This window comes from Plasmodium gallinaceum (genome assembly GCF_900005855.1).
Source record: "Plasmodium gallinaceum strain 8A genome assembly, contig: PGAL8A_v1_98, whole genome shotgun sequence".
Classification (NCBI taxonomy): Eukaryota; Apicomplexa; class Aconoidasida; order Haemosporida; family Plasmodiidae; genus Plasmodium; species Plasmodium gallinaceum.
The window spans coordinates 1,759,767-1,785,018 of record NW_021628265.1 but is presented as its reverse complement, the minus strand read 5'-3'; the positions used below and the strand labels follow the sequence as shown (position 1 = coordinate 1,785,018).

At 16.3% G+C, this 25,252-nt stretch overlaps 8 protein-coding genes across 8 annotated transcripts; 4 read left to right on the top strand and 4 right to left on the bottom strand.

Moving 5' to 3' along the window:
* Positions 1-1,960: 1,960 nt before the first annotated feature.
* PGAL8A_00370500 (alpha/beta hydrolase, putative) lies at positions 1,961-3,082 on the bottom strand (the record flags this gene model as incomplete). Its single annotated transcript, XM_028672765.1, has 1 exon — positions 1,961-3,082. The coding sequence occupies one exon, from the start codon at positions 3,080-3,082 to the stop codon at positions 1,961-1,963; it is 1,122 nt and encodes a 373-aa protein (XP_028529285.1).
* A 988-nt stretch (positions 3,083-4,070) lies between these two features.
* PGAL8A_00370400 (conserved Plasmodium protein, unknown function) lies at positions 4,071-6,548 on the bottom strand (the record flags this gene model as incomplete). Its single annotated transcript, XM_028672764.1, has 1 exon — positions 4,071-6,548. The coding sequence occupies one exon, from the start codon at positions 6,546-6,548 to the stop codon at positions 4,071-4,073; it is 2,478 nt and encodes an 825-aa protein (XP_028529284.1).
* A 3,323-nt stretch (positions 6,549-9,871) lies between these two features.
* Positions 9,872-10,681, bottom strand: PGAL8A_00370300 (conserved Plasmodium protein, unknown function; the record flags this gene model as incomplete). Its single annotated transcript, XM_028672763.1, has 1 exon — positions 9,872-10,681. The coding sequence occupies one exon, from the start codon at positions 10,679-10,681 to the stop codon at positions 9,872-9,874; it is 810 nt and encodes a 269-aa protein (XP_028529283.1).
* Positions 10,682-11,521: 840 nt separating this feature from the next.
* PGAL8A_00370200 (methyltransferase, putative) lies at positions 11,522-13,279 on the top strand (the record flags this gene model as incomplete). The annotated part of the gene is made up of 1 exon (XM_028672762.1): positions 11,522-13,279. One exon carries the CDS (start codon positions 11,522-11,524, stop codon positions 13,277-13,279), a length of 1,758 nt encoding a protein of 585 aa, XP_028529282.1.
* A 981-nt stretch (positions 13,280-14,260) lies between these two features.
* Positions 14,261-15,231, top strand: PGAL8A_00370100 (60S ribosomal protein L35ae, putative; the record flags this gene model as incomplete). Its single annotated transcript, XM_028672761.1, has 3 exons — positions 14,261-14,400; positions 14,867-15,008; positions 15,103-15,231. The coding sequence occupies 3 exons, from the start codon at positions 14,261-14,263 to the stop codon at positions 15,229-15,231; spliced, it is 411 nt and encodes a 136-aa protein (XP_028529281.1).
* Positions 15,232-16,187: 956 nt separating this feature from the next.
* Positions 16,188-16,765, top strand: PGAL8A_00370000 (60S ribosomal protein L28, putative; the record flags this gene model as incomplete). Its single annotated transcript, XM_028672760.1, has 3 exons — positions 16,188-16,329; positions 16,406-16,484; positions 16,600-16,765. The coding sequence occupies 3 exons, from the start codon at positions 16,188-16,190 to the stop codon at positions 16,763-16,765; spliced, it is 387 nt and encodes a 128-aa protein (XP_028529280.1).
* Positions 16,766-17,907: 1,142 nt separating this feature from the next.
* On the top strand, positions 17,908-19,552 carry CPO (coproporphyrinogen-III oxidase, putative; the record flags this gene model as incomplete). The annotated part of the gene is made up of 2 exons (XM_028672759.1): positions 17,908-17,919; positions 18,230-19,552. 2 exons carry the CDS (start codon positions 17,908-17,910, stop codon positions 19,550-19,552), a joined length of 1,335 nt encoding a protein of 444 aa, XP_028529279.1.
* A 796-nt stretch (positions 19,553-20,348) lies between these two features.
* Positions 20,349-24,972, bottom strand: PGAL8A_00369800 (conserved Plasmodium protein, unknown function; the record flags this gene model as incomplete). Its single annotated transcript, XM_028672758.1, has 3 exons — positions 20,349-20,509; positions 20,668-24,723; positions 24,852-24,972. 3 exons carry the CDS (start codon positions 24,970-24,972, stop codon positions 20,349-20,351), a joined length of 4,338 nt encoding a protein of 1,445 aa, XP_028529278.1.
* Between the last annotated feature and the right edge of the window lie 280 nt (positions 24,973-25,252).

Below are 25,252 nucleotides of genomic sequence, written 5' to 3'. Positions count from 1 at the left end.
AAGGGAAAAAAAAAAAAAAAAAAAAAAAAAAAAAAAAAAAATATGTAATTCTATTCATATGTAATATTGATTTTATATATAATCTAGTATTATATAATAAAAAAAAAAAAAAAAAAATTATATGATTTATTCATATATAATGAAAAATTCATATAAAGATATAATATCATATTAATAGTGAAATTAATTAGTTTGTTTTTATAATTTTGCTTTATTGATAGTTAATTTAAAACATATTCTTAAACAGGAATATGTATTTTAATGAAAATAGTGATATTATATAAAATTAAAATTAATATATATATTGTCTTATGCTGTTATTTTGTAAATAAAATTTTAAATTTTAAATAATATAAAAAGAAATAAATAAAATAAAGTTAAAATGAAATAAGATTAAAATGCATTTTATTAAAATTTATAAAATTGTTTAATAATAAATGTATTTTATTAAATTTTATAAAAATATTAAAAAAAAATGTATTTATTAAATTTCACAAAGATATTTAAAAAAAAAAAAAAAATTAGAAACATAATTAATGGTGTATAAAATATTAGGTAAAATTTTAATATTTTTTAAAAATATAGAAAATACTTTATTTTTTTTTTCATTTTTTTACTTAATAATAATTAGAGTTTGTTTTATAATACATAATTTAATGAATGTCATAAATTCAAAAATATATTTATTTTTGATAATTTTTGATTTTATATTTAAAAATATGTTGTTTTTATTTTGTTATTTGGCGCTTTTATTTTATTTATATCATTTTTTTCATTTTATCTATTTATTTTTATATTTCCTTTTTTTTTTTTTTTTTTTCTTTTTCAAATCCATTTTTCTTTTATGTTTCTTTTTCTTTTTCTTTTTTTTTTTTTTTTTTTTTTTTTTTTTTTTTTTTTTTTTTTTTTAAATATACAAACTTTAAAGTAAAAATATTTAAAGAAGTTAAATGACCAACAACATGTACTTAATTTGTTTATGTTTATGATACATATTTTATTGAAATAAATATTTAATTCTGTCTTTTTTTATGAAAAAAATGTATTCAATAATATACCATAAAAAAATTAGAACCATGCTTAAACAACATTAATTCATTAAATAGTTATGTATTTTAAATTATTATTTAATCCTTTTTCTTCTTATATTTTATTCTTATATTATCTTCTTATATTTTCTTCTTATATTTTATTCTTATATTATCTTCTTATATTTTCTTCTTACATTTTTTTCATAAATAAAGTAATTTGAAACAAGCATTTATCATACATCTTTCAATATTAATAACTTTTATTATTCTATAAGTAGATTAACTTTTGATATTTTTATTTATTTCACTAATTATTTCTTTATAATGGAAAAGAGAAAATAGGTAATAAGGTTAAAAAAAAAAAAAAAAATTATTTTATAGAAACAGGTAGTTATCATATATACCAAGTTAAATAATTTATTCATATACTAAAAATATTTTTTCAAGTAACTTTATTTTTATTTTATTTTTTTTTTTTTTTTTTCAAATTAATATTAAAAACTTATCTTTATTTATTACATATATAATATTCTCCTTTTTATATAAATTCTTAATGTATAAAAGAATTCAAATGCTAAAGTAACTTTTTTATTTTCACTAATACGAAATTATTAAAAACAAGGGAAACATTATTTAGTATCTATGAGAACCATATAAATTAAAAGGAATTATTCTTACTAATTGAAGAATTATAACTCAAAATATTAAAACTTTTAAGAAATTAATTATACAAAAAAAAAAAAAAAATTTTAATAATCTAGAAGTTGAAGGAAAAATATACTTTAAATTCTTTAATAAAACTTTATTATAAGGAAATTTTTATTTATTTATATTATTCTTTAAATATGTGCGTTATTTAAATGTTAATTTATTCATTTATTACTTTATTTTTTAAGTATAATATATTAAAAAAAAAAAATTTTTTTAGTTTATAGACACAATGTATTGTTAATAATATTTGAGCATTTTTGTGCTTCATCTATGTATACAGTATGTGAAGAATTTTCTAAAATAAATTGTTTTGAATTTGGAAAAAAACTATTTATAATATTATTAAATTGTGGTATAGAAAAAACTAAATCTGATTTTTTGCCTATAATAAAGCTGCATGGATTAAAATATTTATAATTATCTGAGTTTAAAGGAAAATTCATAATATGAGATAATTCATTATATATTGTATCCACATTTATTTTCCATATTAATTGATTTTTCTTATCATTTTCTTTAAGAGACATACATATAAATTGAGCGAAAGTATTTGAAATATCTGGTAATTCTTCTTTAAGATATTTTAAAAACTCATTTTTATTTTTTGGTTCTTTTTTTTTAATTTTATGTAAAATATTCGTCATCTGTACAATATTATATGGTTGCTTTATATGTATTTTATTAGAGTTATAATTAAATGGAAGTATATCCATTATTATTAAACGAGAAAAAAGAGTGGGATTTTTCAAAGCACAATACATTGAAACTTTTCCTCCTAAACTAAAACCAACTAAACAGCATTTTTTTATATGAAGTTTTTCTAAAACATTTTTAATATCAGTTTCCATATCAACATATTTCATACTTTCTGTATGTTTAGAATCTCCATGATTTCGTAAATCTAATATTATAATTTTATTTGATTTTAACATTTTACTAAAATTGCGAAAATTTTTTTTCGAACCATAGCAACCATGAATTAATAAAATAGGAATATTCTTTGTTTCTTCTTTGTATATATTTGTGTTATCCCTAATAGTAAAAGACATTTGATCAATTTTGTGTTCAATTTCTTTATCGTCATCACTTAGAGAAAATGTTGAAAAAAAATTTTTACTACAATTTAATAATACATATTTCTTTGTATTAAATTCATAATTTTTAATTTTATTTTTAAATTTTAATACATTGATTTTATGTAGATTAAGGTACAAACTTCGCATCATACTTCTTTTATTATTTTGTAAACTTCTCTTAAAATAAATTGCCTTTATATTTTTTCCTTCAAAGAAAAACAAATAATAAAATAAAAAAATGAATTTAAAAATTAGTAGAGACATAAAATAGAAATGAGATGAAAAGTATATTTTCTTTCTTTTTGCTCTGTGAGATTTTTTTATTTGATTTTATGTTTACATTTTTTTTTTTAATGTAATTATTTTTATTATTTTGTTGTATCTAATTTTTTTCATATTTTTTAGTAATTTTTTTTTTTTTCATATATATTTTTTTTTAATTCTTTAATATATTCTACTCTATTTTAAATAATATTAATTTTTTATTAGTATTCTGTTAGTTTAATATATACTTTTATGTGTATAAATGACTATCGATTTTTTTTTTTTTTTTTTTTTAATTTAAAATTCTTTTTTTTAAACCATTTTTCTTATTAACTTATTAAATATAAAAATTATATTCCTAATTATTTCTTTTTTTTTATTAATTTATTTTATATTTATATTGCTTTTAAAAAGTAACTTTTTTATATTTTTAATAATTAAAATGGAAAATTAATTTAATTTTTATTCATAGAATCTTAAAGTAGGAAACACATGTTAAAAATAAAAAAGGAAAAAAAAGATTAAGAATAAAAAAGAATCATATACAGAACAAAAATGAACATATAATATGTAGTAATAACAAAAAAAAAAAAAAAAAAAAAAAAAAAAAAAAAAAAAAAAAAAAAAAAAAAAAACCTAAAATAATATAAAAACCAAATGTAGAAATATTAAGATAAATTTAAAAAACTTAGTAGAATTATTTAAAAGTATTATATAGCACAAATAAATGAAAAGAAAAAAAAAATTTTTAAGAAATAATTAACAAATTAAAATTATACACAAAAATAAAATATATATATATATATATATATATTTCTTTTTTTTTTTTTTTTATTATATTCTTTTTCGTAAATTTTGTAACATTATCATAAATTTGCTTCTTAATTTTAAACTTCCAATTTTTCAATAATGTAATTCTGAATTAATTAAAATCAACCTTAATTTTTTATAGTCTCTACTTTTTTATATATAATAGATAAATTTTTAATTACTTTTTAAGAGTTAACAATATTTTACTTTCTGATTTTTTTAAATTGTCTACATTTTCTTCTTTACTTTTATTCATATATTGAGATTCGTTATTAAAACTTAAATTCATACTTGTTGGAGGTCCTTCACCTACTACACATAAAAAACTTTTTTCTTTTATATTACTCACTTTATTTTTTATATCTTCAATTTTTTTATCAAAGAAATTTTTCTTTTCTATGTTATCGTTATTGTTATCATAAATTTGAGAAATAATATCTTTCAATTCACTTTTTATCATGTGAAGTGATATTTTTTTTTTCTTATTTTCTTTCACAAAACTCTCGACTTCTAAATCACAATTATCGACATTTTTTAATCCACAATTTTCCTCAATCATTTCACTGTTATTTTTTTTGTCTGATCCTGTTACTAGTTGAATTTTGTTTTTTTTATATGATTGATTTAATGATATACTTGGTTCTTTTTTACATTTCATATTAATTTTATTTATTCGTTTTTTATTTATTTTTTCATTTATCATTCTTTCATTAATCATTCTTTCATTTGTTATTTTTAAGAATTCTAGCTGTTTCTGTTTACAATTATCAATTTCCAATTTTTTTCTTTTATATAAATTTGCATATTCTTTTTTATTTTTTTTAATAAAATTTTTTTCACAAATTTGAAATGCACCATGTTGTTCTAACAATTCTAGAATTTTTCTTTTTTCATTTAATAAAAATAAATAAATAGATTTATCATATTGATCACATTTTTTATTTATTGAATATTCTTTTGATGATTTTGAAAAATCTGTTGGCTCATTGAAAAAAACATCTATATTATCATTTTTTATTTTTTTCGAATATTCTTTAATATGATTGTTATAATTTTTTAATTTGCTCCAAACAAATTTAAGATAATTTTCCACATTTTGAGTTGATGAAAACTTTTTGATAGTAATTTCTTCTTTTAAATCATAACATGAAAATGATGTTTCACTATCAAATTGGAAAGAATTAAAACATTCACTATCATCAATATGATTGTAAAAATAATTTTGAGATTTGTTTTTTTTTAATTTTAATAATTCTCCATAATATAAATAATTATAAACTTCATTTGGATGCGGAATATAACTGTTTTTACTTGAGTTATCATCCTCCATGTTAGAATCATAATTATCTAAATTATTTATAATATTTTTTTTATCTAATAAAATACAATTTTCTTTACTTGAAAGTTCATTGTATGTTTCAATATAGTTATCAATACTATTTTTTTTTGTATTTTTATTATAATTATCTATGTTATTAACTAAATCATTTTCCTCTATTGTGTATTTATCATTGTAATCATTTTTCATATCATCAATATTTACATTTTTCATATCATCAATTTTTACATTTTTCATATCATCAATATTTACATTTTTCATATCATCAATTTTTACATTTTTCATATCATCAATTTTTACATTTTTTATATCATCAATTTTTACATTTTTCATATCATCAATTTTTACATTTTTTACATCATCAATTCCATTTATATAACTTGAATTATCAATTTTTTTTTTTTTATTTCTATTAGTTCTTTTTTTTTTATTGAAATTTTCATCATTATTACTTACTAATTTAGAAAAACAATATTGTAATATTATATATATGCGAGTTTTCAATGTATGAATTAATTTAACTAAACCTAATAAACTCTCTACTTTTTCAACATGATTTAAAAAGGAAAGACTAAAAAAAAATTCATCACTTTCTATTCCTCCTGGAAGTTTTCCTTTTTCTTTTTTTATGAATAAAATATTATTCAAAAAAAATTTTAAAAAATGTCTTAATTTATTTTTTATAATGCTAACTAATAAGAGAGTTACTGATTTTACATTTTTTTCATATATTAAATCTATCTTTATAACCATACTGTTAATTAATAGTTTGTCTGCAGAATATTTATGAATATATGATTTTAATAAATTGTTTTTAAATTCATCTCTTATTCTCATTAATTCTCTTAAAACAAATTGTTTATCCCTATAGATAATTTTATTTAATACATTAGATAAAAATAAAGAAGAATATCCTAAACGTAATGCATTAGATATAGATATTTCATAATTTTTAAAATTTTCTTCAAAGACAGTATTTTCCTCTAAAATTCTTTTTTCTAAATTATTATTATACTTTTTTAATTTCTTATTTTCTAAAATAAGTTCTGATATTTTAATATTGTACAATTTTATTTTTTTATGTGTCTCAAATTTAGGAAATTTTGTATATATATATTTGCTTACTTGATCTACTTTATTTCTATCAATTATACAATTATTTTCTTTTTCTAGATCCATTTCATCAATATAGTTGTTTTTAACTACTTTTAAAGAATAATTATTTATTTTTCTATTAGTTTTAATGTTATCAACTATATTTTTTAAGTTATAAGAATTATTTAAGTTTTTTTTTTTTGGAATTTCTTTTGAATTCATCAAGGTAAGTTTAAATTTTTTGTTAAATTCACAACTTGATTTAGATAATAAATTAATAAAATCTTTTGATACTTCTTTTTTAACATTTACATTATTATGACTCAATTTTTTTCCTTCACTTATATATACCTTTTTATATTGAGCTTTATATATTTGCTTATCAAATTCTTCCAAATAAATACTAATATCTAAAAATTTTTTAATTTATTAAAAAATTTAAAAAAAAAACAAAGAAAAAAAATAATTTAAATTTATTAAAAATATTTTTATAACTTGTTTGAAATGTCTATTTCATTCATAAAAATTTTAAGCTACTTCAGTAAATTATGTAAATATAAATTTATTAGAAAAAGTAAAATTTATTATTTTACAAAAGATCAAAATTTATTTATTAAAATAAAATATTATTAAAATATAGGTGTATAATGTGCAAAAGGAAACATATTATTTAATCTTATAAATGAATTTTTTGTAATTATAATACATAAATATAAAATAAAAAATAATAAATAATAACATAATTTTCATTACACATTTATGTAGAGAATTAAAAAACATACTAAAAATATATGTGTAAGAAATTATTAGAGAAATCATTAAGGTAATCAAATAAATGTTGTCATAAATGAGAGAATTTAAAAGTAAAATTATATATTTTTTGTTTACAATAAAAATAAAAAGATGTTTTAAAATATATAAGAATGGATTTACATAGAATAAAATTTAAAAAAAAAAAAAATAAAAATAAATAAATTATTTAACATATTTTTATATATAATTAATTAAAAATAAAAAAAAATCACAAATGATCACACAGTATAATTTAAAATAAGATCTTCAAAAAAAAATATCATTAAAATATATAAAAAAAATACGGAGAATAAGTGTGCAATTAATTAAATAGTAGATAATTGTATATTTAGTAATAGTCTGAGAGTTAATATAGATAAAAAAAAAAAAAAAAAAAAAAAAAAAAAAGACAACATATAAACAATTACTTGGTATTAAGTGAAATCATTTCATCACAAAAATTTTATTAAAATTTTAGAAAACAAATAAATAAACAAAGAATTTGTATCAATAATAATTTAAAATATCATTATTTTTAAAATATAAACATAATTCAGTACCAAAACTAAACTAGTAGCTTATAAAAAAAAAAAAAAAAAAAAAATTGGTGACTATTTTACAAGGTACTTTTTTCAAATTTTATAAAATAATGTAAATAATAGTAATAAAACTATCACAAAAAAAAAAAATTAAAAAAAGTAAAAAAAAAAAATCAGAAAATATTAAAATTAATAAAATTTAAAAAAAAGTTTAAATTAAATAAGAAACAAATTCTATTAGTACAAATATAAAAAAATTATGTTTTTTAATTTTTATGTTATTATTTTTCAACAAAAACATTCATTTTATATAATTTTTTTTCTGTAGAAAATTAAAAACTTAGTAAATTTAAAATTTTCAAGAAAATATATTTTATATAACACTTTTTTTTTATTTTTTACATAGTTACGCATGTATGGGAAAAAAAAAAAAAAAAAAAAAAAAAAAAAAAAAAAAGCTCTTTATTTTTATTTATTATGTATAATTATACATGCATAAAGCAATAATATATTTTAGACAACTTTTTTTTTTTTTTTTTTTTTTTTTTTATTCTTTAAATAAAATAATATTTACTTAATACAAATTAACTAAACAACAACATTAAAAAAAACTAAAAAATAAATTTTTATTTTCTACAATAATTTCATGTGCTAATTTTAAAAAAACTTTCATTTTTACAAAAATTTTAATATTATGCATATGTATGCAATTTATTTAATTTCAAAATTTTTTTCTATGTTAATATATATGTTTACTTGTGTAAATTAAAAGGCATAATGTAATTATTACTTAATTAAAATAAATATATAAAAATTAAAATGTAAAATTTTATTATATAAAAAAAATGTAAAAGAAAATCTAGTTTATAACTAATGTTTATAAGAATAAAAAAGTTGTACTAAAATATAAATATTTATTATAACATAATGTAAAAAAAAAAAAAAAGATGAACCAATGTATAAAATAAAATTATTTAATTCAAATTTATTCTAATGTATACATGCACACATTTATTTTTTATTAAATTTTTTGATGTAGAATAAAAATAAAGTTATAAAAACTTACTATTTGATGAAGGTTTCTTCTTTTTAGCAATCCCTTTTTTCTTATATGGATTTATAATATCATTTAAAGGAAATTTCTTTTTATTTTCAATCTCATTCATATTGAATTTCTTATTTTTATAATTAAATTTAATTAAATGATTACATAACAAAGTAAAATACATGAATATCTTTGTTGCTTTTATGTTTTTTTTTTTTTTTTTTTTTTTTTTTTTTTTTATAAATAAAAATTTTTTTAAATGTTTTCCCAATATATATTTAGTTCATATGCTAAAAAAAAAAAAAAAAAAAAAAAAAAAAAAAAAGAAAATATATAATGAATAAAATATAATAATATATTCCCTTCATAATTTAAGCAACACTTTTATAATAGAAATTTATATCGTCCTAAAATATAATTTTGAAGTTTTTATTTAAATTATATTTTTATAATGGTCTACATTTTTTATATAAGCATAATTAAAAATGTCTGAATATGTAAAAATAAAAGTAAACTTTTTTCAAAAGTTATAACATTCGAAAAATTGTTTATGTTTGATTTGAAAGATATATATATATATATATATATATATATATGTATATTAAATTTTTTTTCATAAAGAAAGTTTAAAATATTAACTCATTGAAAATTTTTAAATATCAAATATTTAAGTTTTTAAAATTGTAAAACACTGATGATTTTACTAGTTTCATAACATGATTTATCTTTTTTTTTTTTTTTTTTAGAAAAACAATGAATATTAAAAAATGGTTTTTTATTTTACACTATAGAGTTAATATAATCTATTATATGTATTAAATATAATTTCTATATTTTTCTTTAATATATAAATAAAAAAAAAAAAAGAAAAATTATTTTGCAACAAACTTAAAATTTGTTATAATTCTTTTCATTAAATAAGAATATATTTTAAATGTATATTCTTAATAATTCAAGAGACGAAAAAATGAAAATTTTAAATAAATAATAAACAAAATAACATAGAGTTAAAAAAAACTTCAAAATATATTTGTTAAAATTATTATCCTAATATAATTCTAGTTTTTTAAAAATATTTTTTTAATTATTTTTTAACTAAATTAAAATTGTACTTTTTTTTTTTTTTTTATTAAAACTAAAAATTAAAATTATATTTATTTTTTTCTCTTTTAAGAATACTGATAATCAGGTGCTGCTATATATGCCTTTGATTTTTTATTTCTTCTATTCTCTATATAATTATAACCATAATTTAGTTTATGTTCATCCCATTTACACTGCATATATTCATTAAACCATTTCACACATTTTTGATTACTTAAGATTGGATTCATATGAAATGAATGTGTTAATAAACATTTATATTCTTCTATTGCTAAATACTTGCAAGCATCATTAGGATTATCTACATTTATTCTTTCTATATATAAATTTAATTTATTTCTAATATCATTTTCAGTATTCAATGAATACATATCTTTATTAACGATTACATTATTATCTGGATTCTTAAAATCATATAAACCATGATTATGAGCTAATAGAATTTCCCATTCTGAAGAAAAATGTTTATTTCTATTTGGTGATTTATATCCTTCTTCTGGGTAGAGATCACTTACTATATTACTATAGTTTATATTTATACGATCATCTGTTTTATTTACTTTATTTTTTTGAAATACTAAATTTTTACTAATTGGGAATGGATAATCTATTGGTTGCTTCTTTTTATGATCTTTCTCATCTTCTTCTTCATAAACTTTTAATCCTGTAAATCTTTCAATATTCTTTTTTTCAACATCATATTTATATTTATTTAAATTTTCATTACTATCAATAAATGGATTAATAGGAATTTTTTTTATTACATCAATAACAGAATCATTATTGGTTCTATTTATATCATGAAAAGGTGAATTTTTTCCTTTTTCTTCACAATTACTTATATTACTTTTAAAGAAAAAATTAATTATTCTCATTTTATATATAAATATATATATATTTTTCAATTTACCCTAAAGTATTTATTTATTCACAACAGATATATTTAACAGAAAAAAATAAAAAAAAAAAAATTTTAAAAAAAATACAGTAATATTTTGTAATATTAATTACTTTTTTTTCCTTAAAAATTTTCCACCCATAAATAAGATATACTTTAAATTTTTAAAAATAATTTTTTAGAATTAAATTTAATTGAAAAAAAAGTGAAATTAATTTTTTCTCTTCTTTTCTTTTTACTGCATATCAATTTTATTTAAGCTTAACATTCGTTAAAACTATTTTTTATTCTCTTTTTTTTTTTTTTTTTTAATACTTTCACATATAATAATCACCTACTGTTTTTTTTTTTTTTTTTTTTTAAATGTAGCTCAATTTTTTTTTTTATTTACCAATGTATTTTCTCTCATGTTCTTAAACATTTTTGCTTTTAAAATAATATACATGTATTCTATAGATAATATAATTTTTTTTTTTTAAGATTTACTTATTAAATGAAAATAGTTTTAAATAATAATATTTAGTATAATTTCATTTTTTTATTTTAAGAAATTTATTGAATATTTATAAATATATGCAATAATACATTAGAACTAAATGAGGATTTATAATTATGCTTTAAAATTTTATATAAATGGTTATACGTCATATATAAAAAAAGTTTTTTTTTTTTTTTTATTTATAAATTATAAGAAATAAAATCTTGATATTTTTGTAATATTTTAATTTGTTTTTTTTATTTTATAAAATTGTTAATATAAACATCAACTATATATATATATATATCATAATATTATATTAATATAATATTATTATAAATGGAAAAAATAGAATATAATGAATCAGTTCAACAAATTAGTAAAAATGAAATGGAAGAAATGGAAGGAATGGAAGAAATAATAGAAGATTTAATTTATTATGTACGAACAAATGATATAGAAGAAGTAAAAAGTATTTTAGAAAATGAAAAAATCTATACAATTAACATAAAAGATGAAAATAATAATACATTATTACATTATGCTTGTGCTAATAATAATGTTGATATGATTTTATTTTTGTTATATGAATGCAGTATTAATTATAACCAACTTAATAACAATGGAAATACTCCTTTATTGTGGGCTATTCAGAACAAACATTATGAAGCAGTTAAAGAGATATTATTTTTTGATTATTTTTTAAATAAAAATGAATATCTATCTATTGAAAAAAAAAAAAATGATTTATATGAAAATATGAGAGATATAAAGAATGATTTCTTGAAAGAAAATTATAAATTAACCTCTTATATTAAAAAAAAAATACAATCAATTGATATTTATAATGTTTTTGATATTACAGAAAAATCAGAAGTAGAGAGAATTAATTTATATAAACAAAAGAATAAAATAGATTTACTAAAAAAAAATTTTTACAATAAAAATATTCTATCAGAAGCATTCAATATAGAAAACGAAAATATTTTACATTTAATTTTAAGTCATCCTATGTCTAGTGTTCTTGATAATCAAGAAAATTCATATCCAAATGAAAATGCAAAAATTATTTTTCATGATAATGAAAATAATAATATTGAAAACTTTAAGGACAAAAATGTTTGTAATTTAAATGAATGTTTAAATAATGAATTAGCCGAGAATAACAAAAATACTGACAACATAAATTCTGGTAACAATAATTATATAAATGTTAATATAAATAATGATAGTAATATTGAAACAGTAGAAGAAAAGACTCATACGTTAAATAATTCCTTTACAACTAATTTAGAAGAAGCAAAAATTGTGCAAGAATGTGTATATGAACTTTTAATAAATGAAAATATAAAATTAAATAATAACAACATTATAATAAAGATAAGAGAAATTGGACTTAATTATTATGGTGATTCTTTAGATGATAAAACATCACAAAATGATATAACTGGAATTAATATATGGGAAAGCTGTTTAATATTTAGTAAATGGATATGTGACTTATGTTTAGAAAATAATTTTTCTAATAAAAATGTATTAGAAATAGGTGCAGGTAGTGGTTTGGCTAGTATATCTTTATTTGTTTATTCTAATGTAGTAAATAAGAATAATGGTCTAAATAATTTAGTAATTAGCGATATTAATTTATTTACATTAAATAATATTTCTTATAATATAAATCTAAATAAAGAATTATTAGATATTGTTGATTTAAAATGGAAAGATAAAATTACTGTTTGTAATGTTGATTTGAAAAATAAAAACACCTATATAAAAGAAAATAATGAAATTATAACATATGATTGTATAATTGGAAGTGATTTAATTTACAGTCAAGATATGGTAGAACCACTTATTTACTTCCTTAATATGACTTTGAAAAAAAATGGTAATTTTTTTTATGTTTGTAAAAAAAACAGAGATGGAATTCACTCATTTTTAGAAGAATTAAAAAATAATAATTTTAATTTACAATTTTACCCTATTCCAAAACATTATTTTAATAATTGCTTTATTAATTTAGATAAAAATTTATTTGAAACAAAATTTTCAGAATTAGATCAAACTTTTATTATGATAAAATGTGAAAAATTGTGATATGCCTATATACATATATATATATATATATAGAAAACTCTCTTCAAAATTACATGTATGTTTAATTTTAATGTCTTTTATATAATATTATTTATTATATAATTTTATATTCTTAATTTTATTTATTTTAATTTTTTATTTAATATTTTTATGTAATTAAACAATACATATGAATACATAAAATATATCAAAGATTTTAAAAAATATGACATATTTTTTGTATATATAAATATATATTTTTTTTTTTTTTTTTTTTCATGAATTATGTATTTGAATTTTTATTTTTTTTTTAATTAATTCAATTATTTAATTTTGTTTTTATTAAATAACTTGAGAACTTTTAACTTTTTGTTTTTTAAATATTTTTTTTAATATATTATTATTTAAAACAAAGCAACATATTGTTAAACTCATTTTTTTTTGGGAAAGGAGATTAAAGTGTACGTTGAATTTATAAAATAAAAAAAAAAAAAAAAAAATATACTTAAGTATATATATCACAAATATTATTTTTTACATTTTTTTTTTTTTTTTATTTGCTTTTTCTTTCTTTTTAATTATATATTATTAACTTAATGTATCATTGTTTAAAAATTAATAGATCATTAAATATTTGTTCCTACAATTTTATTTTTTTATTGCACAAATGTAAATCTAAAAAAAAAAAAAAAAAAATATATATATATGTATACATATACATATACAAAATAAATTATATATATTTATTTACATCTTATAATTTTTTTTTTTTTTTTAAAAATTATGATATTCAATATTTTTAATATATTTTTTTAAAAAAAAATATATATTTATATCTATATATTGCCATAATTTTATTCAATATATTTTTTTAATAAAAAAAACTGATGTATCAAAAGGCCATTTATATTTAAAAATTTTTTAGAAATTTCTTATATAAAACTTAATTTTTTCAAAAATTTTTTTTTCATAGTTATATACTAAAAACATCAGTTTACTAAAATGGAAGAAAATAAAAATAAAGAAAAAACTTCTATCAAAAAAAAAAACAAAGTAAAAAAACAATTAAAAAATAAGAAATCATCAAAAAAAACACAAGCAGTTCGATTATATGAGAAAGGAGTTATATTAGGATATAAAAGGTAATTTAAACAAAAAATGAAGATAAAAAAAATATATATATATAAAAAAAAAAAAAAAAAAAAAATTGATATATAAAAAGTTAAGAAAAAAATTTATAATGTTACTTTAATGCGTGTACTGCTATGAAAAAAAAATAATGATAATTAAAAAAGAGAAATTGTAGAATTTTTTATTAAAAATATAAATATATAAATATCTATAAACACAGAATAACGAAGAATATTAATTAAAAGTTATGTGTATGAAAAAATATTGTTTTTAAATATATAATATATGAGGAATTAAATAATTTATTAAATATATTTATATCTAATAAAAATATATATAAATAGGAAAAAAAAAAAAAAATTACATAGAAAAAAATGAGATAATAGAATACAAAAAAAAAAAAAAGAATAAGATATTTATTAATGTTCTCTTTTATTTCAATACATTTCATTTTTTTTTTTTTTTTTTCCTTTTCAGATCTCAAAGAAATCAAGATCCAAATTTTACATTAATAGCTATCAAAAATGTAAATACAAAACAACACGCTCAATTTTATGTTGGAAAGAGAGTAGCTTATGTCTATAGAACAAACAAACATCATAATGGAGTGAAAATTAAAGTAAAAAAAAAAAAAAAAAAAAAAATTAATGGTTTATAGAGAATTCATATATATATATATATATATGTATATTTTTTTTTCTTTTTATTTATAGTGTATATGGGGAAAAGTATGTAGAACTCATGGTAATAATGGTGTAATTAGAGCTAAATTTAGAACTCACATTCCACCCAAAGCATTTGGAGATAGAGTCAGAATACTTATGTATCCTTCAAATATTTAATTTTTATTGAATTTTTATATCATTTCATAAAATATCTTATTTTATTTCCTACATTTTTATTTAACTTTTATTTTATTTTTTTTTTTTTTTATTTATTTTGTCTCATATAATTATTTTGAACGCGCATGGATATAAAAACAAAGACATACTCTGTTATATAAAATATTATAATTAATTTTTTTATAAAAATTTGAAAAAAATTGAATTTTAGTACATTTTATTAACATTTAAAACAACATTTTATAATTAAATAAAAGTATTATATTTTATAAATAGAAAAAATTTTGAAAATTTTCATATCCTCTTTACAAAATAGAACAAAAAATATGTAGGCCTACGAAAAATTTTTTTTCTTTAAAATTTAAATGTGCCAATTACTAAATTAGTAAATCTTATATTAATATTTTAAAAAGAAAATTTTAAAATTTTATGTTTTAAAAGTTGGCAATATATTTATATTTTATAATTTCTATTAAAAATTAATTTTATAATAATTCATAACTTGCATAACCTTTAATTTTTATATATTTTTCTTAAGTGATGAAAGTGATTGTATATAATTTTAAAAGAAATAATATTAACAATTTAAAAAAAAATAATAATTGAAGTAAAAAATGTAAATTTTTAAAGATTTATGCTTTCAGAAATAAAAAATTATAAAAACAAAAAGAAAAATAAAACACGACACTTTTTTTTTTTTTTCTTTAATATTATATATATGTTCATGAAAAAAAAAAAAAAAAAAAACATTAGTATATAAATATTTTTTTTTTCTTTTAATTTAAAATTAAAAATTTTTTTTTTTTTTTTTATTGATTTTAATTTTAATTTTTATTATTTTATATTTTATTAAATTTAACTTTTTTATAAAAAAAGAAAAGTTCTTAAAGTAGAAAAAAAAAAAACAATTTTTTGTAAAACACACAAATTTATATATTAACAATTTTTTTAAGAAAATGTCGAATATAAGTAATGCTCTTATATGGGAATTAACAAAGAAAAACAGTTGTTTCCTTAAAAAAAATAAAAGAGGAGGAAGTAGAGTATTCTCATGTGATCCTTATAATGTTTATTGTAAAAACACTCCATCTAATAGTGGTATTATTTTATTTTACTTATTTTTTTTTATTTTTTTTTATTTAAAAAAAACATTCTTTATATATTTATCCTTTAGGTTTAGTAAAAGATAATTGTATAAATGTGAGAATATTGAAAAGAAAACCAGTATTACTTGTTAAAAAATTAAATGAAAAGTAAAAATTAAGAAAAAAATAAATAATATTAGCATACTTTATTAATTATATAATATACCATTACCCCTTGTATTTTTATTTCTTTATAATACCATTTTTTTTTTATTTTTTTTAGAAATGGTGTTGTTACTAAAGAATGTAAAACAAAAAATATTAAGAATGTAGAAAAATTAATTGAAGAATATGGGAAGAATGAAAAAGAAAAAAATAAAAGAAAATTATTGAAAAAATACAAGCGTTTATTCAAAGTATATTGTAACACTCGTAAAAGAAATAAATGAAGAATTTAAAAATTATATATATATATATATATATATATATATAATTATATTTATTATGAGATATAAATATATTTACATACCAAATTTTTTAAATACAAATTTAAAAATAAATTTTTTTTTTTTTTTTGCTTTTTTTCCCTTTAAACTTTAAAAAAATTAATTAAAAAAAAAAAAAAAAAAAAAAGAAAGGAATTAAAATCACATGTATTAATTTTGTAACTATTACAAACAATATATCATTTTTTTATTTTTTCTTATTTGTTTTTGCCTAAAAATTTTTAAAGAATTTTGAAATAAATACATTTTTTCCATATATGTATTAAATGCTTAAATTGATTATCTTTTTTATTTTACATATGAAAAGTTCTAATATTTAAAAAAAAAAAAAAAAGAAATGTAAGTTAAATAAGAAACATACTTTTACGACTTTATGAATTTTTTTATATTTTCATTTTTTTATAACTAAATTTACATAATAAAAAAAATGATACATATTAGAAAAAACAAAATAATAAAATAGAACATCAAAAAATTATAAATTTTTTTCTTTTATAATTATCTTAATGGTAATTTTGTTCTTAATGAATTACCACAGATGATGGCACTTCGTCTTTTATTGTTTTAATAATCTTTTATAAGTATTATTTAGAATTTCTATATTATCATTTTTAATGTAACTATTTTTTTGTGTATTTGTTTAATTTCTATATTATTATATTATAATAAGATAGTAATTTGTTTAGTGGTGTGTTTTTTAAAATACAATTCATAAAAAAAAAAAAAAAAAAAGTTGCTTCTTTTTTTATTTATTTATTTTTTTTTTTTTTAATAATTTTACAATCTCTATTACTTTTGATATCGTTTTTGTTATTTAATTTATTAATATTATTATATACTTTAAATTATTTTTAAAATAGTTATGTATTCATATTTTTAATATATATATATATTTTTTTTTTTAGTTATAAACATAGAGTTGTATTTTTTTTTTTTTTTTTTTTTTTTCTATAAAAATTAAAAAAAAAAATTAATTTCATTATCATTGATACATTTTTTATGTTAATCTATAAAGTTTACTTTTTGTTCTAAGAAAAAAAGAAAAAAATAAACTTTGCTGTTTTGCAAAAATAATTCAGAATAAAATGAAAGATGAGGTATATATATAATATTATTTAAAGAAAAAAAATATTTTATGATATATATTATGCATCTATAAATATACATATATATATATATATACACTTTAAATTTTTCTTGGTTATGAATTTGTAGTATTTTATTTGTTATTCATATGTATATATATATGTTAAAGATACATATAATTTTTAACAACATTTTTATTATTTCTTAATATATTATTACTTCTACTTTTTAATAATTTTTTTTTTTTTTTTTTTTTTTTTTTTAAATTTGCACATCCTTTTAATATTTTTTATATGTTATTTTTTTTTGTAAAAATTTTAGATATCTCCTAATGAATATTTTAGAAATTTATGGGAAAACCTATTAAAAAGTGAACAAAAAAATATATGTGATTTATTTGAATCTATAGATTCAATCAAATTTGAAGAAGAATTGTGGTTTAGAAAATATAAAAAAAATAAGAATGGGGGTGGTGGTATAACTAGAATATTACAAAATGGAAGTGTTTTTGAAAAATGTGCAGTGAATTATTCGTGTGTATTCGGAACAATAGATAAAGATGCTGCAAAACAGATGTGTGTTAATCAGTATAATAAAGAATATATCAATACTACTAAAATATGCCACTCTGAAGATATTAACAATATAATTTCAAAAGTTATGAATTCTAATAATATTAGAGTAGTAAATGAAAAATATAAGTTTTACGCATCAGGAATATCTATAATAGCTCATCCTATTAATCCAAATGTTCCCACTATTCATTCCAATTTTAGATTTTTTCAAATATTTATTAAAACTGGAAAAAAAAAAAAAAAAAATAATCTTACTAATAATAAAATAGGAAGTAATTATAAAAGTATAAAACATTGGTTTGGAGGTGGTTGTGATTTAAGCCCTTGTTATATTTTTTCTGATTTATTTAAAAAATTTCATAATTCTTTTAAATTAATTTGTGATAAATATAATCATTTGTTTTATAAATATTTTAAGATATGGTGTGATTTGTACTTTAGAATAAAACACAGAAACATAAATAGAGGAATAGGAGGAATATTTTTTGATAACCTACTAAATAATAACATAAAATATAAGAAAATTTTAAAAAATGGAGTATCAAAAGAAGGAAATAAAAATTCTTTGCTTGAAAAAAAGAAATGTAAATGCTACAGTTGTAATCCTATAATGGATAAAAGTTATAGAATGATATATTTGTTTATTCAAGAATGTATTATAGCTTTTAGAAAATCCTATTTTCATATCTTATTAGAAACAATTAATTATAAATATGACGATAATATGATAAAATGGCAAAGAATATGCAGAGGTAGATACGTTGAATTTAATCTCATATATGACAGAGGAACAAAGTTTGGTATAGAGTTAAATAAATTTAAAACTTACAGGAGAAAAAAAAAAAAAAAAAATATTGAAAATTTTTCATCAACTAATTTTATAAAAGATGAAATTTTTGATGAACAAGTTTCAGATTATGATTCTGATGAACACGAAAAAATTAGTAATGTTTTGTCTTCTTTGCCATTAAGATGTGAATTTTTATATAAATATAAAGTAGTAAAATATTCAAGAGAATACGAAACTCTACAAATCTTAAAACATCCTAAAAGGTGGGTTGATTACTAAAAAAAAAAAAAAACGAAAGAAAAAATCTTTTCTTATAAAATCTTGACTCCATTAAACAAAATAATATATATATATACATTCCTTTCAAAATAAAATATTAGAATAAAAAAAAAAAAAAAACTATATAATAAAATCTTGCAGTAAATTAGTGTAACTAAACAAATGACGTAAATAACATAAAGAAAAAAGAATATCATTTATTTTATTTTAGTAAAATCTGAATGTCTAATAAATTGTTATTTTAAAAGTTATTTAATCTAATAATAATAGATTATTAATTAAATTATCAATTAGAAATCCCCTTTTTTTTTTGATTTTTTTTTTCTTTAAATTTTTTTTTTTTTTAATTTTGTTTAATGTATATTTTTTTTTTTTATTTAATAAAATCATTGTAGATATTTATATTTTTTTAAAATTTTTTTTTTATTATTCAATAAAAAATAAAATAAATAAAAATTATAAGCTTTACTAGATAAACATTACCATTTTTATTTTTTGTTTCAAAAATTAATTTCTTAAAAAAATATAAAGAAAAAAAAGCATAAGGTTTTTAAGTATATTAATAATTTTTCTACAATGTATATATTGTATTATGTTTGTTTAAATTAGAATTCTTATATATAAAATTAAAAATATTCCTTTGAACATTAAAACTAAAAAGTAAAATTAATGTTTAATTACATACATACATAAAAAGAGATGTTTTTAAAGAACTAAATTAAAAAAAAATAAAATAAAATTAAAAAAACAAAAATTTTTTATTCACAATGGAACCTATTTTTTTTTTTTTTTTTTTTTATATACACAAATAGTTAGAATTTGTCTTAATTTTTTTTTTTTTATTGATATCGTATGAACTAGAATAATTATTTTCACTATTAAAATATTCACTATAATTTAATTGATTAATTTTTTCTTCCTCATTAGAATAACATAAATTTATATCCTTATACATATCTAAAAAAAAAAAAAAAAAAAAATTAAGCAAATAGAATATATTTTCAAATTATTTTAATTTGTTATATCTTTCATTTTAATTATTTAATTATTTTGATTTATTATTATTATTATTATTATTATTATTATTTTTTCTTATATATTTTTAAATTACGTACACATATGATTTCTATTAATATTAATAAAATTGTTGAATAAATCATATTTTCTTTTTTTAAAATAATAATGTAAAAAAATATCAACATGAACATTCATGCTTCCATTATCCGTTATTTGGCTTAAAGAATCATTATCCTCATCAGTATTTTCATTTTCATTTTCATTTTCATTCGTTTTACTAACTGCTTCTTTATCACTTGATGAGTAAATACAAGCCTCTATATTTTTATAATTTTCACACATGCGAAATTTCATAAATTTTTTATCTTGTTCATCAGTATGATTTGTTTTTTCTTCATTAGAAATCTTTCTCTTGGTGTTAGATGTTTCATTTAATTTAATATTATTATTGGTCTCATTTGATTTTATTGTATTTCCTGTTTTCTTCATACGCTTATGTATAAAAAAGTATAAGTTTTTGAAAGCCTGTAATTTAGCTATATGCATATGATCAATATCTTTTAAAATTAATAATCTCATATACCAATTTTTAATAAAAAAAATCCCAAATGAAATATACAAAATAATTTTCTGTGAAATATTCTTGAAGAATTTATAAATTTTAAGAAAGAATTTCAGAAAAATATATTTTTTTGATTTCTGTTTCCTCTTAAATATATTATTCATTATCTTAATTATTTTAAATTTTTTAAAAAAATTTTTTTTTATTCCTTTATTTCTATTTTTTTTATAATATATAATAGCTCTATGCCCATTTTCTGTAAAATCATAACTTTTTATGCTCAAAAAGGAAAGTAAAACAAAAAAAAAAAAGCGGAATACAACAAATGGAACAAAAGATAAAAAGTATAAAACAAAGGATAAACTATAACATATAAGAAATAAAATAAGTAAATTTACTGATGTGTAAAAATCAAAATCCCAATTAAATGCATATTTAATTTTTTCATAATTTATTGTAAATAATCCAGTAAAATTTTGAGATAATGTCACTAAAGTAAGTAATCTATTAAGAATTATATGGATTTTTGGAACTTCTATATTATTAGAAAAAATGGGAACATTTTTATTATTTATTGAATTTATGCATAAATAAAAATTATGAAAAGGGGATTTAACAATAGGCATTTGAGGATATTTTTTTTTAACATCAAAAAAATTATTTTGATCATTAGCAGAACAATTATTGTTAAAAGCTTCTAAAAGAAAATTTTTCTTTGGTGATTTAACTTCTGAAGAATTATTTGAATAAATACATGAGGTACTAATATTATTTGAATGGACCATATTATTTTTATCATTATTTTCATTTTTACAATTATTATGAGAATTTATTGGATTGTTAACAAAATCCGAATTTGGAGTCACTTCATCATTAATTCCTGTATTGTTCTCATATTTACTTAGATCTGATACATTATATGATAAATTAAAAATGCTTTCGTTTTCATATTCTCTACTAACTTCGCATTCATTTTTTAAATTATTTATATTTTCTTTATTATTATCAATAACAGATATATCTATTTTATAATTTTTCTTCTCTTTATCCTTATCTGATTTTGGAAAATTTTTTATGATATTTCTTTCTTCTTTATTCTTTTCATTTTCAAATACGCCTTTTTCTTTACATGAGTATTTTTCTTCTTCTGTGCATAAAGGAGGTAATTTTTCATTTTTTTTGTTAAATATACTAATAAATCCATTTATGTTTTTATTTTTATTAAAACTTTTCCAATTATTTTTATCTTTATTATCAAACATAATATTCTGTATCTTTTTTGCAAAATTTGTTAAGTTTCCTTTTTTATTACTTATTTCTTCTATAGAACTTAAAATTTTCTTTTTATTATTATTTGTTTTTTTTTTTATATCTGAAGTTTCTACAGATTCAGTTTTATTTTTAATTATTTCATCCTTTAATTTTAATCTATTTATATATTTAATTTCTTCATTTGTGTAAATATCATCTTCTATTTTTAAATTATCCTTATTGGTGCTGCTGAAATCTTTTATTAAATTATTTTCTTCAGCCGAACAAAAATTACTATTATTATTAAAATTTATATAATCACCATTGTAACAATTTACATGATATATATTGCAACAACTATTATTACTTAAATTATCATCATATTTGTAATTATAATTAGCACTACTATAATTATCATTATCATTTACTTCATCCTTTTTGCTCAATTTATAAATTTTATCTATATTTGAAATACTTCTCATTTTATTTTCTTCTATGTCATTTTTTATTCTATTATTTGATAAATATAATTTTTTCGAATCACAGATATTTAAAGTACAATTTGACAAATTTTCATTTTTAGAACAATTGTTAAAACTTTCTTTATTACTATCTTCTATTTTTTCAATATTACAAGGATACTTGCAATAATTAGAATCTATTTCAACACCAGATATAGATATTTCTCTCTCTTTATTATAAAAATGTACATTCTTTTTTTCATTGTGGCAAATATTCCTATTTTCAATTTCTGATTTAATTTGTTCATAAGAACTTTTCTTTTTAGTTTCTTTAATTGGACGAAAGTTATAAAAAACATTTTTATTGTAGTCTATCATTCCATATTTATAAGATAATGAAACAAATAAAATACAGAAAAACATATGAATAAATAAATGGCAAAATGGGGAGAAAACAACTAATCGAAATAAAAATAACCAAAAAAGAAGGATAAAAATAAAATCAAAACAATTTAATTGTATCTTTTCAATTCTTCTGTGGTTAAAAATATAAAAAAATTTATATAACCAAAGAGGTAAATGAGTAAGATAAACATAAAAATTTTCACTATAATAATGGCAATAAAGCGGTTCAAATTGAAGAGGCAATTTATAATAAAACATTGGCTTCCTCATATTACTAAAAAAGGTTAAAAAAAAAGGATTTTTTTTAAAAATTATTTTAATTTTAATATTTAAAAAACCCAATGTGTACAAAGGATTCAACATCCCATATTCTTCAAATCCTTCAACTGGTTTAAAAAATTTATAATTAAATAATTTATTATTACATGGAAATATGTGTAGCCATAGAAAACATTTCATACAATATTTCATTTTGTTTTTAATTTTTTTAATTTTGCATTTATAAGTATTTAAAAGTAAAAATAATGGTATAATAGCTCTTCCTAAAACTATATCTTCTTTTTCTTTTTTTCTATTTTTATATTTTACATTTATTACAATATCTGTAAAAATATCTTTAACATTATGATTAATATATTCATTTATTATCAAATTATTCAATGGTAGTGTTCTTGAACTCAATTTTCTTAATTTTCCAACATATTTTCTATCTTCTAATATAGTTGTTACATATATAGATACATCACTAATATTTATATTTTTGTTAAAAAATAATAATTTTGCTTCTTTAATAAATAAATTTATTTTGCATAAACTACTTTCCTTTCTCATATAATAGTTTTCTTTATTTTCTTCAAAAAGGTTAGAGTTTGATGAATTTTCATTGATATATGCAAGGTTCTTTTCAGAATTTGATGTTAAAAAAGAAGATGGTACATTAGATGAAGAAACTTTAAATTCGGAAGAAACAGAATCAGATTTAGAATATGATGACGAACTTGAAGAATTAGAAGAACAATCAGATGAATGAAAAGAAGGTGAACAACATAATGATACCATATTAGAATTTGATGATGCTATTTTATTTGAAGATTTATTTGAAACATTATTATAATCAATGAGGTAATTATCTTTCTTCGTTAATATACTCTTCCCATTTTTATATTTTTTTTTTTCCTTATTAACATTTAATAAAAAGGATGAGGATACATGTGAATCATCTATTTTTGAATAATTTATATCATTAGAATTGTTATTTTTTTCATCATCATTATAATTTTTTTTTTTATTGTTATCTTTCTTTTTAATATCTCCAAAAGTTTTTTCTTCAATTTTTTTCTTTTTTTTCTTCCATTTTCCTTTTTTCTTATTCTTTTTTTTGAAATACCATTTAAAATCTAAATTATTCGCATCGTAGCGTATATCATCATTTTTAAAAAAATATTTTGATGAAATAACTTTACTAATTATTTTTCCTAATTGAGTCTGTAAAAAAATATAAAAAAATAAAATAAATTAGGATTCAAACATATGTAAAATACAAAAACAATTTATAAAAAAAATATTAAAAAAAAAAATTTATAAATCTATAAATATAATATACTTACACCTTGTATATTTTGAATATTTTCTATAGGAGTATTTCTATTAGTAAAAGAATCTATCACATTTTCAATTACTTTTTCTGAAAATGATATTAACTTTTTATTTATCCATGTTGACATTTTAATAAATTAAAACATATATTTATATATATATATATATATAAGAAAAAATAATTTTATAATATATATTATATTTTTTAAAAATTTTTAAAAAAACTTAAAAATATTATATATCTTTTTGCTACACACAAATATTTTTATATGAAAATTTTGTTCAACTTTGTATTAAATAATTTTTCGGTATTTTTATATTTCAATTAACTTTTTTTTTATTTTTATATTTAAATAACTAAAAAAACATAAAATTAACAAAAAAAAAAAAAAAAAAAAAAAAAAAAAT